The following is a 12,674-nucleotide window of genomic DNA, read 5'->3' as shown; positions in this document are numbered from 1 at the left end:
TGTTTTCAGTTTTTGACTATTATGAGTAATGCTGCACAATGAACATTTGTGTACATGTTTTCACTGGTCATATGTTTTTGTCTCGCTTGGGTATGTACTTGGGCTAACTATTCCTTATCCTTCAAAAATTGATATTAGAAGGTCATCTCCTCCAGAATACTTCCCTAACTTCCTAGACTGGATTTTTCTACAGCTCCGATGACATTCTGTCAAAGTACTTACCCATTGTATTGAAATCTGTTTGCATCTCTGTCTCCTCTGTTTCTCTAAATTTTTGGAAAGCAGCATCAATGTGTTATGCAACTTTGCATCAACTGCAAACAGTATAAAAGTTCACTTAATAGTTGTTCAACTAGAAACATTGTAAAGCAGTCTGTGGTTTTGAATTAAAATAAACTTAAAAAAATAAACCTTATCTTTTATTTTTTCTGCTTTATATACAGTGTCTCTTTATTTTTTATTTTTGTAAAGATTTTATTTATTTATTTGAGAGAGACCAAGATAGCGACAGAGATAGCCAGAGAGAGCATGAGTGGGGAGGAGAGGGAGAAGCAGGCCCCCAGCTGAGCAGGGAACCTGGTGCAGGGCCTGATCTCAGGACCCTGAGATCATGACCTGAGCCGAAAGGAGATGCCTAACTGACTGAGTCACCCAGGCACCCCTATATTGTCTTTAAAAAAATTTTTTTCTTAGAATATGTATTGAGATAACTGATCTTGAATTTGTCTTTTCTTTAAGGCCTGCAAAGAAAACGAAAAAAGGTGTGAAAGGCAAGGCATCAGATGAGAAAAAAGATGAGATTGAAAAAATAAAGTCATACTCCTTTATGGAAGGTGAACCTGAGGATGATGTCTACTTAAAGCGCTTGTATCCAAGGCAGATATATGAGGTGGAGAAAGCTATTCAGTTACTTAAGAAATTTCAAATTCTGGACTTTACTAATCCAAAACAAGGTGTTTATCTTGATTTGACACTGGATATGGCACTGGAGAAGAAGGTATGTAGAATCAACTAAAATAAATTTATTTGTGAGGAGGGGCTGTATGAATTGCTGTTTCCTAATTTTTTAAAGTTTCTTGTTTCCTATAATAATTTTTGGGAAATCTTACACTCTTTCTAGACTATGGGATGAAAAATTTTGTTTTTATTTTCCAAATATAAAATTATGTTCAACATATTCTGCAGTCAATGAACACTTATCTCCTACTCACCTGAAAATCACTGGTATAAATTCAGCAAAAGTCGTGTTAAAATTAATTGAGGTATTACTGTAACTTTGAAAAATGACTTAAGGTGCCTGGGTGTCTTGTTCCTTTTCTGTAAATGAGGGTTTGAAATCAAGAGTATGTTCCTTAGAGTCCTGCGTTGAGACTAAGTTTGCATGAGGAGGGTACCAAGCCCCTCACTCTTGCTTCCACCAAAATTTTTCTGCTTTATTTGTTTATATGCAGTTCCTTGGATGACTTTTGTTTATAAAACTGTAAAAGTAGTAAAAATACTGAATTAGAGTTGAGGTCTATTACAACTCTAAATTTTGTCTCATTTAAGAGATCTCATTTTCGTGGAAATGGTATTTCAGTTTTTATTCTGAGGATGTCTTTTTTTGGTCAAACTAGATGGTAGAGATTTTTGAATACAATTTAACAGCCTCAGCAGCAACACTAGTTGGACATTTGGGAGGAGGTGGTGTAGTGTAGTGCTTACGAGTGTGGCCTCTGGAGTCAGATTACAGTACAGGCCAGAATCCCGGTGTCACTACTTCCTTGTTCTTTGACTTTGGGTTTCTGGTTTAACCTTTTCAGATCTGTTTTTTCCACCTCTTTATAAAGGGAGATAAAATGCTTAGTTCAGTTTTGAGGCTCTCCCGATGGGGACGCTACCAGAACAGAAAGACCTTCCACTGTGGGTGGAAACTCCCAAAGACTTGAAAGATTCTGAGGTGTTGCAGGTCCAGACGCAGCTCTCAGAAGCTCTGTTTGGCCCACGTGGATTGAATCCCGTACATCAAGCAAGTGAGCAAAGTTGTGCTCGAGCTACAGATTCTGGAACCCTCGTACCTCATGGAGGTCGTGGTTTATGACTCTTACCCGTGCAAGTTCAGGGCCAGGTGCATGCTCCAGTCCGTGGCCGCATGGCGCCGTCAGCAGCAGGAACGAGGGATGCTCAAACTTGAGGATGCTGTGAAAGCCCTAGAGCTGGGTCCTTGGATGAAGTGAGGCCAGGTTGTAACCAGCTCACCTGCAATCAGGTTTAAAGAGAAAACTGTGTCTCTACAGCGGGACACAGCTGGCGTGGATGAGATCTGGTTGAACTTCGTCCCAGCCTGGCAAGGAAAAGCCAGCTGATGTTTGGGTCTCTGCCTTTGTCTCTGAGTCCTGATGTGGCTTTCCCTGCCAGGTTTGCTAATTAGAGAATAACATTATTAAAAAATGCTCAGTTCATTTCGTTTTTAAGAGGATTAAATGAGATAGTGCATGTAAAGGACTCGGTAAGTGTTTAATAATCACAACCAGCATTTACAGGAAACTTTCTGTGTACCAGCCACAATGCTAAGTGCTTTGCATGCATTTTCTCATTTAATCCTATAATAACCTCAAAAGAGGAAGCTGAGACAGAGAAACTGAAGTAACTTGTTCAAGATCACAAAATAAGAGGTGGAGTTAGGTTTTGAATCAAGGTCTATCTTATTTCTTAAGTTCTTATTTCTTAGAAGCAGTTTATACAATTCATGCTGTAATTTTATTTTGTAGCACAGTGTTACTGTTAGTTCTTTTATTTTAAAAATGTTGTAAGTACCCAAGATGATCACTTTCTCAGTTAACCATTGATATACTGTTGACCCCTGAATAACAGGTTTGAACTGTGAGGATCCACTTACATTTTGATAAAGACAGTACACTACTGTAAATATGTTTTCCTTATTTTCTTCATAACATTTTCTTTTCTCTAGCCTTTGTTAAAAGAATATAGTATCTAATACATAAAGCATACTAACTATGTGTTGGTTGACTGTTTATGTTATCCATAAGGCTTTTGGTCAGTAATAGACTATTAGTAGTTAAGTTTTGGGGGAATTAAAAGTTATATGCAGCTTTTCCACTGTGCTGGGGGTAGTGCCCCAACACCTGAGTTCTTTGGCTGTTAACTGTGGCTCATAATGAAGAGTTGTAGGACCACAAGCTTCATTTCATAAGTGAAAGCCGCTTGTAAACTATTAACATTGAAAGGATACTGTTGTCTTCCTAAGACATTTTTTGTTTTTGTTAGAGTGCTTATACAGCAAGCCAGTATTCCCCCAGGGGATGCTTTAATTGTAATTGCTTGCTAGTGAAAAATTTGCTGAAACTAGTTGTGACATGTTAATGGCAAAGGAATGCCGGTCAATAAAATTGAATTGCATGTCTGATGTCAAGTGTGCTTAAGAGTTTGTTCCTTTTTGTCTGAAAATAAATCCTCAGGAGGTTATCTCTACTCAAAATAAAGTTTTGCTAAAAATATAACCTTTCAATCTGTTTAATTAGGGAACAACCCTGCTTCCTCTTTTTCTAGACCTTAAAATTTGCACCGAAACTGTGGGCCTAGACTTCCCATGTGAAGTCTCTCTAAGTGAATGAACCACAGTGCTCGACAGTTCCTTGACTAGAAAACTGAACAAAGACGTTCTCAGGCCCTGTAGCATCTCCGCCAATATTTGGGTGTCTAAATGCATGCCATATATATTTTGGATTTTCCAACTGACTTCCTCGGTATCTCTGAAAGTGGTGGGCAATCCATGTTGTTTCAAAATAGACCCACTCAGAAGAGCCTTTCAGGCTTGGCGTTCTGTCTTAGGTTCAGGGTTAATAGAGACCTACTGAGCATATTAGCTGGATATTTTCTGTCATCCATCATGCACAGCTGTGCTCATATCCTCCTTGATGGTCTCCAAAAAAATGACATGTTCTTTTGAATTTAATTCAAGGTAGTGAATATTGATTGATGTCTACCATGTAGAAAGCATTATCCTGGGTGCTGGGGAAGATACGGGTGTGCGAACACATAACTTACTGTATGACAGATTGTGTTGAATGGTGTAGACATAGAAGCCAAGTGCTGTGGCACTGTGGAGGTGGGGAGAGAGATGCAGATTTTCAATATACAAAAGAAATATAGTCTCTTAGCTTTAAATTGTAATCAGTGAATAGTTCTAGACTAGAGGACATATGGTAGAATTAAAACATTGAAAACAAAGCATATCAGTTTTGTTTTTTATAGAGGTGAGGTATATAGAAAAGATGAATGAATTCTTCCATTGTTGTGTATTTAGAAAAAAGTGGAGCCGTTTGCCAGTGTTCTTCGTTTTCCATACCCATTCGTTTCAGAAATCAATAAAGTTGCTGTATTTACAGGGGTGAGTAACCTTTGTCAACTTTTCGTATCATTTTTTTTTTTACATATCGTGTAGACTATTCATGTAGTCTTACTTTTTCCATTTGAAGCAGTTAGATGACTTACTTGAGTTATGTCATTTGAGAAAGTGCTAAACCAGAATATTAATTTCATCATTATTAGTCTGCTACATTATGTTTCTCATAAGAAACTGAAAAAAAAAAAAAAAAAAAGAATTTGTCCTGCTGGCTTTTGCTTCCTACTGAAAATATTCTCAAACAAAAACAATGAAATTTTATTTTTTAAGATTTTTATTTATTTATTTGACAGAGAGAGGAAGAGCGTGCATGTACCCACGCAGACACACAAGCAGGGGGAGCGGTGGCAGCCGGAGAGGGAGAAGCAGGCTCCCCACTGAGCAGGGAACCCCCATGTGGGGCTTGATCCCAGGACCCTGAGATCATGACCTGAGTTAAAGATAGAGGCTTAAACCACTGAGCCACTCAGGTGCCCAGTAAAATTATTTTAAAGCAATGGGCCCAGTTAGTGCTGTGAAGACCTAGAGACCACACTTAAAAACACCTGGTCTGGAAACCAGAAAAGTTGAGGCTGTAACAAATAGAGTCATATGGCTCTTTATTAGTCTTTTTGTATTACACACATTTGTAATGTATTTCTGAATTTGTTTTGTAGAACATTTTGAATTTTCTGTATCTGCTTCGCTTTCAAGGAAGAGATGATTTACTTTTTTTCCCCCAGACAAATGGAGAATATAGCTGTGGGAAACCTACAAAACTTGAGTGACTTAAGGGAGGGATAGCATTTTCACAGTAAAACCAAATGGCATAAAAGGAACACGGAAAATAACTAATACTGTATATTTTTCTTTCAAATTTTCAGACAACTGGCTAAATTTTTTTAAAGTTTTTAATTTTAGTTAGTTACCATACAGTATTATATTAGTTTCAGGTGTACAATATAGTTTTGATTCTATAATTTCTTAAGTAACTTTCCTCTTTGGTTTGATAAGATATCTTCATTTAAGGTAGCAAAACTAAATATGCTTTAATCGTTTACTTTTGGAAGATGATGTATTGAAGGCATTGAAGAGTTTGATTGAGCCATGTCTTAGGTTCCTAATATGTCATTTCACACGTATTTCCTCATGTGTTATTCAAGAAATGCCTTAGTCACCTACAAGTAAACTTGTTCAGGAGACAGTATCTCTGAGAATGAGAAATGATGACTTTTCACTTAAAAGTAAAAACCACAATTTTTACTTTGAACTGTGATATTATTTCTTACAAAATACTTGAAATCAGACTGAATTTGTTTAAAGATTGATGTTCAAACTATTGTATTTTTGTAGAATGCATCTGAGATTAAAATAGCAGAAGAACATGGAGCTGCATTTGCAGGAGGAGTTAATCTGATTCAGAAGGTACGGTGTTGTCTTCATGTTCAGTAGTTACAGAAAGTGCTGTCTTTGCCATCCATTGATTTAGTTCATGTGGAACCTAACCGCTATGCCTATATCTTTTGACAGATGGTTGTAAAGTTCTGGAAAACAGGGAAAAAATTTCCTACTCTTTTGAGTCTCAAAATCAAGCTAAGAAAAAAACTAACCAGTCTGATATTAATTATGCTTGATTTATTTCATGTTTTTTTTTTTTAACCCCTTGCTTCTTATATGTTTGTGAGAGTTTTTGTGGGTAGACTGGAAGGGGCAATATGACTCTTTATGGTTTTGAATACGAGATTTAAGATGAAGTTTAAAAGGTCGAACTCATGAATGTCACTGTTCATGTTTTGAAGATCAAATATTTGTTTTGCTTTGGAGTGAAAAACGTGATTAACTTTACAGATCACAAAGGATAGTATCTGACCTCTGTAGTAATACAATACTTCTGATTACTCTTAACTTTTACTCACCAGCGACTTCAGAGTTGCATAGGCTTAGCACGAGGCAGTGAGTGGTTATGGAAATTGTGTTGAGAAAGTAACAAAGCATTTGTGGAGCTGGTTTGGAACCAGAATGATGTTTTTTTGTTTTGTTTTGTTTTTTAAGCGGTGAGAAGAAGAGGCATGGCTATTGAGTCTTGAACATTATTTTTAAAAATACAAGAGATTTTCCTTAATAGTGTCTAAAATCTTCTAAATTTAATTGAAGGTTATAGAAAATGGGGCACCTGGGTGGCTCAGCCAGTTAAGCGTCTCGGCTCAGGTCATGATCTCAGGGTCCTGGGATGGAGTCCTGGATCAAGCTCCCTGCTCAGCAGGGAGTGTGCTTGGGGTCCCCCCCACCCCCCACCATGCTCTCTGTCTTTCTCTTTCTCTCTCTGTTTTCAAATACATAGATAAACTCTTAAAGGAAAAAAAAAAAGAAAAAAAAAAGTTATAGAAAACCTTTTTGTTTTTAGAACAGGAGAAAGTGATTTGAAAATTTCTCTTTGTTTTGTATCCAGATTTTGATTTGGGGAAAGTTTGAACTAGGCTCTTTCTTTGGGATGGACAAGAGTGCTTGTGGTTTGTTTTTTCCCACCCCAGTACTCCTCTAAATGTGGTGGGGATTCTGGATTTTAAAGGAGAGTCTCCAAAATGGCTCTTGGGAGTAGCACTAATGGAAAATACAAAGAGATTATGCTTTCACTGAGACTGGGTCAAAGTCAGAGGGTGGTACCATGTATCATAAACTTTAATAAAATTATTAAAATTCATTTAATTTTTAAAAAATAAGCAATACCACAGATTCTTTGGAATTAGAGAAAATAGAGCTTAGTTTCCGGAGCCCAGAGAACTACCTCGTCTGAACTAAGTTAGTGTACCGCCTTCCGTCTGGTGTTTTTTTTTTTTCCTGAAAGCATAAGAGTGTCTTGTAGAACTGTCAAAACAACAATAGAGTTTAAATGAAGTTAAATGTGAAGCAAGAAATTACTTCTCAAGAAAAAAATGGTAAGGGAGCAGGATGTGTTCTGTAGAATTGAGTTTATTAAATAAAACACATTTGAAAGGAGGAGTCAAGATGGCGGAGAAGTAGCAGGCTGAGACTACTTCAGCTAGCCGGAGATCAGCTAGATAGCTTATCTAAAGATTGCAAACACCTGAAAATCCATCGGAGATCGAAGAGAAGAAGAACAGCAATTCTGGAAACAGAAAAACAACCACTTTCTGAAAGGTAGGACCGGCGGAGAAGTGAATCCAAAGCGAGGGGAAGATAGACCCCGGGGGGAGGGGCCGGCTCCCGGCAAGCGGCGGAGCAACCGCGCACAAAATCAGGACTTTTAAAAGTCTGTTCCGCTGAGGGACATCGCTCCAGAGGCTACCCGGGGCGAAGCCCACGCGGGGTCAGCGTGGCCTCAGGTCCCGCAGGGTCACAGAAGGATCGGGGGTGTCTGAGTGTCACAGAGCTTGCGGGTATTGGAACGGGAAAGCCGGCTACAGAGACAGAGCCGACAGTAAGCTCGCAACTCGGGGTGACCTTGAACCGGTCGCAGGCTCGGTGAGCTCGGAGCGCGGCCGGAGGTCAGGCAGACGGGAGTAACTGGGCGAGGTTCTCTGAGCGCGCACTGAGGAGTGCGGCCCCGGGCTCTCGGCTCCTCCAGGGCCGGAGACCAGGAGGCCGCCATTTGTATTCCCGTCCTCCGGAACTCTACGGAAAGCGCTCAGGGAACAAAAGCTCCTGAAAGCAAACCCAAGCAGATTACTCACCCCGGCCCCGGGTAAGGGCGGTGCAATTCCGCCTGGGGCAAAGACACTTGAGAATCACTACAACAAGCCCCTCCCCCAGAAGATCAACAAGAAATCCAGCCAAGACCAAGTTCACCTACCAAAGAGTGCGGTTTCAATACCAAGGAGAGCAGCAGAATTCTAGAGGAGGAGAAAGCAAAGCACGGAACTCATGGCTTTTTCCCTGTGATTTTTTATTAGTCTTGCAGTTAATTTAATTTTTTTCTTTTTGATTTTTTGTTTTTTTTTTTCTCGCCTTCGGGTAAATTTTTTTTTAACTGTTACCTTTTTCTTTTTTAACGATTTTTTACTACTTTATCTAATATATATATTTTTTCTTTTTTTATATTTTTCTTAAGTGTTTTCTTTTAAATTCTTTTCTTTTTTTTTTCTTTCTTCCTTTTTGAACCTCTTTTTATCCCCTTTCTCCCCCCTCATGATTTGGGATCTCTTCTAATTTGGTTAAAGCATATTTTCCTGGGGTTGTTGCCACCCTTTTAGTATTTTACTTGCCCCTTCATATACTCTTCTCAGGACAAAATGACAAGACAGAAAAATTCAACTCAAAAAAAAAAGAACAAGAGGCAGTACCGAAGGCTAGGGACCTAATCAATACAGACATTGGTGATATGTCAGATCTAGAGTTCAGAATGACAATTCTCAAGGTTCTAGCCGGGCTCGAAAAAGGCATGGAAGATATTAGAGAAACCCTCTCGAGAGATATAAAAGCCCTTTCTGGAGAAATAAAAGAACTAAAATCTAACCAAGTTGAAATCAAAAAAGCTATTAATGAGGTGCAATCAAAAATGGAGGCTCTCACTGCTAGGATAAATGAGGCAGAAGAAAGAATTAGTGATATAGAAGACCAAATGACAGAGAATAAAGAAGCTGAGCAAAAGAGGGACAAACAGCTACTGGACCACGAGGGGAGAATTCGAGAGATAAGTGACACCATAAGACGAAACAACATTAGAATAATTGGGATTCCAGAAGAAGAAGAAAGAGAGAGGGGAGCAGAAGGTATACTAGAGAGAATTATTGGGGAGAATTTCCCCAATATGGCAAAGGGAACGAGCATCAAAATTCAGGAGGTTCAGAGAACGCCCCTCAAAATCAATAAGAATAGGCCCACACCCCGTCACCTAATAGTAAAATTTACAAGTCTCAGTGACAAAGAGAAAATCCTGAAAGCAGCCCGGGAAAAGAAGTCTGTAACATACAATGGTAAAAATATTAGATTGGCAGCTGACTTATCCACAGAGACCTGGCAGGCCAGAAAGAGCTGGCATGATATTTTCAGAGCACTAAATGAGAAAAACATGCAGCCAAGAATACTATATCCAGCTAGGCTATCATTGAAAATAGAAGGAGAGATTAAAAGCTTCCAGGACAAACAACAACTGAAAGAATTTGCAAACACCAAACCAGCTCTACAGGAAATCTTGAAAGGGGTCCTCTAAGCAAAGAGAGAGCCTACAAGTGGTAGATCAGAAAGGAACAGAGACCATATACAGTAACAGTCACCTTACAGGCAAAACAATGGCACTAAATTCATATCTCTCAATAGTTACCTTGAATGTTAATGGGCTAAATGCCCCTGTCAAAAGACACAGGGTATCAGAATGGATAAAAAAAACAAAATCCATCTATATGTTGCCTCCAAGAAACTCATTTTAAGCCCGAAGACACCTCCAGATTTAAAGTGAGGGGGTGGAAAAGAATTTACCATGCTAATGGACATCAGAAGAAAGCAGGAGTGGCAATCCTTATATCAGATCAATTAGATTTTAAGCCAAAGACTATAATAAGAGATGAGGAAGGACACTATATCATACTCAAAGGGTCTGTCCAACAAGAAGATTTAACAATTTTAAATATCTATGCCCCCAACATGGGAGCAGCCAACTATATAAACCAATTAATAACAAAATCAAAGAAACACATCAACAATCATACAATAATAGTAGGGGACTTTAACACTCCCCTCACTGAAATGGACAGATCATCCAAGCAAAAGATCAGCAAGGAAATAAAGGCCTTAAACGACACACTGGACCAGATGGACATCACAGATATATTCAGAACATTTCATCCCAAAGCAACAGAATACACATTCTTCTCTAGTGCACATGGAACATTCTCCAGAATAGATCACATCCTCGGTCCTAAATCCGGACTCAACCGGTATCAAAAGATTGGGATCATTCCCTGCATATTTTCAGACCACAATGCTCTAAAGCTAGAACTCAACCACAAAAAGAAGTTTGAAAAGAACCAAAATACATGGAGACTAAACAATATCCTTCTAAAGAATGAATGGGTCAACCGGGAAATTAAAGATGAATTTAAAAAAATCATGGAAACAAATGATAATGAAAATACAACGGTTCAAAATCTGTGGGACACAACAAAGGCAGTCCTGAGAGGAAAATATATAGCTGTACAAGCCTTTCTCAAGAAACAAGAAAGGTCTCAGGTACACAATCTAACCCTACACCTAAAGGAGCTGGAGAAAGAACAAGAAAAAAACCCTAAGCCTAGCAGGAGAAGAGAAATCATAAAGATCAGAGCAGAAATCAATGAAATAGAAACCAAAAAAACAATAGAACAAATCAACGAAAGTAGGAGCTGGTTCTTTGAAAGAATTAATAAAATTGATAAACCCCTGGCCCGACTTATCAAAAAGAAAAGAGAAAGCGCCCAAATAAATAAAATCATGAATGAAAGCGTAGAGATCACAACTAACACCAAAGAAATACAAACTATTATAAGAACATACTATGAGCAACTCTACAGCAATAAATTTGACAATCTGGAAGAAATGGATGCATTCCTAGAAACATATAAACTACCACAACTGAACCAGGAAGAAATAGAAAGCCTGAACAGACCCATAACAAGTAAGGAGATTGAAACAGTCATTAAAAATCTCCAAACAAACAAAAGCCCAGGGCCAGACGGCTTCCCAGGAGGATTCTACCAAACATTTAAAGAAGAACTAATTCCTATTCTCCTAAAACTGTTCCAAAATATAGAAATGGAAGGAAAACTTCCAAACTCATTTTATGAGGCCAGCATCACCTTGATCCCAAAACCAGACAAGGATCCCACCAAAAAAGAGAGCTATAGACCAATATCCTTGATGAACACAGATGCGAAAATACTCAACAAAATACTAGCCAATAGGATTCAACAGTACATTAAAAAGATTATTCACCACGACCAAGTGGGATTTATTCCGGGGCTGCAAGTTTGGTTCAACATCCGCAAATCAGTCAATGTGATACAACACATCAATAAAAGTAAGAACAAGAACCATATGATACTCTCAATAGATGCTGAAAAAGCATTTGACAAAGTACAACATCCCTTCCTGATCAAAACTCTTCAAAGTGTAGGGATAGAGGGCACATACCTCAATATCATCAAAGCCATCTATGAAAAACCCACCGCAAATATCATTCTCAATGGAGAAAAACTGAAAGCTTTTCCGCTAAGGTCAGGAACACGGCAGGGATGTCCATTATCACCACTGCTATTCAACATAGTACTAGAGGTCCTAGCCTCAGCAATCAGACAACAAAAGGAAATTAAAGGCATCCAAATCGGCAAAGAAGAAGTCAAATTATCACTCTTCGCAAATGATTTGATACTATATGTGGAAAACCCAAAAGACTCCACTCCAAAACTGCTAGAACTTATACAGGAATTCAGTAAAGTGTCAGGATATAAAATCAATGCACAGAAATCAGTTGCATTTCTCTACACCAACAGCAAGACAGAAGAAAGGGAGTCAATCCCATTTACAATTGCACCCAAAACCATAAGATACCTAGGAATAAACCTAACCAAAGAGACACAGAATCTATACTCAGAAAACTATAAAGGACTCATGAAAGAAATTGAGGAAGACACAAAGAAATGGAAAAATGTTCCATGCTCCTGGATTGGAAGAATAAATATTGTGAAAATGTCTATGCTACCTAAAGCAATCTACACATTTAATGCAATTCCTATCAAAGTACCATCCATCTTTTTCAAAGAAATGGAACAAATAATTCTAAAATTTATATGGAACCAGAAAAGACCTCGAATAGCTAAAGGGATATTGAAAAAGAAAGCCAACGTTGGTGGCATCACAATCCCGGACTTCAAGCTCTATTACAAAGCTGTCATCATCAAGACAGCATGGTACTGGCACAAAAACAGACCCATAGATCAATGGAACAGAATAGAGAGCCCAGAAATAGACTCTCAACTCTATGGTCAACTAATCTTCGACAAAGCAGGAAAGAATGTCCAATGGAAAAAAGACAGCCTCTTCAATAAATGGTGCTGGGAAAATTGGACAGCCACATGCAGAAAAATGAAATTGGACCATTTCCTTACACCACACACGAAAATAGATTCAAAATGGATGAAGGACCTCAATGTGCGAAAGGAATCCATCAAAATCCTTGAGGTGAACACAGGCAGCAACCTCTTTGACCTCAGCCGCAGCAACATCTTCCTAGGAACAACGCCAAAGGCAAGGGAAGCAAGGGCAAAAATGAACTATTGGGATTTCATCAAGATCAAAA

The 12,674-nt window shown here is 38.5% G+C and overlaps 1 protein-coding gene and 1 pseudogene across 5 annotated transcripts in view; both read left to right on the top strand.

Annotated features, from left to right (window-relative positions):
• Positions 1–12,674, top strand: part of MRPL1 (mitochondrial ribosomal protein L1) — a 120,769-nt gene that overhangs the window by 35,828 nt on the left and 72,267 nt on the right. For all 5 annotated transcript variants that reach the window (XR_009349877.1, XM_059157025.1, XM_059157108.1 and 2 more), the window contains exons 3-5: positions 739–997; positions 4,307–4,390; positions 5,738–5,809. Coding sequence is in view for 4 of the 5 variants with exons in the window: in XM_059157025.1 (XP_059013008.1) it covers positions 739–997; positions 4,307–4,390; positions 5,738–5,809 (415 nt within the window). In the remaining variant the exon portion in view is untranslated. The remainder of the gene's footprint in view (positions 1–738; positions 998–4,306; positions 4,391–5,737; positions 5,810–12,674) is intronic.
• Positions 1,006–2,638, top strand: LOC131821349 (developmental pluripotency-associated 5 protein-like; annotated as a pseudogene).

This window comes from Mustela lutreola, chromosome 1 (genome assembly GCF_030435805.1).
Source record: "Mustela lutreola isolate mMusLut2 chromosome 1, mMusLut2.pri, whole genome shotgun sequence".
NCBI lineage: Eukaryota > Metazoa > Chordata > Mammalia > Carnivora > Mustelidae > Mustela > Mustela lutreola.
Note: the sequence above shows the minus strand (reverse complement) of the source record. Positions and strands in the feature narration are given on the sequence as shown.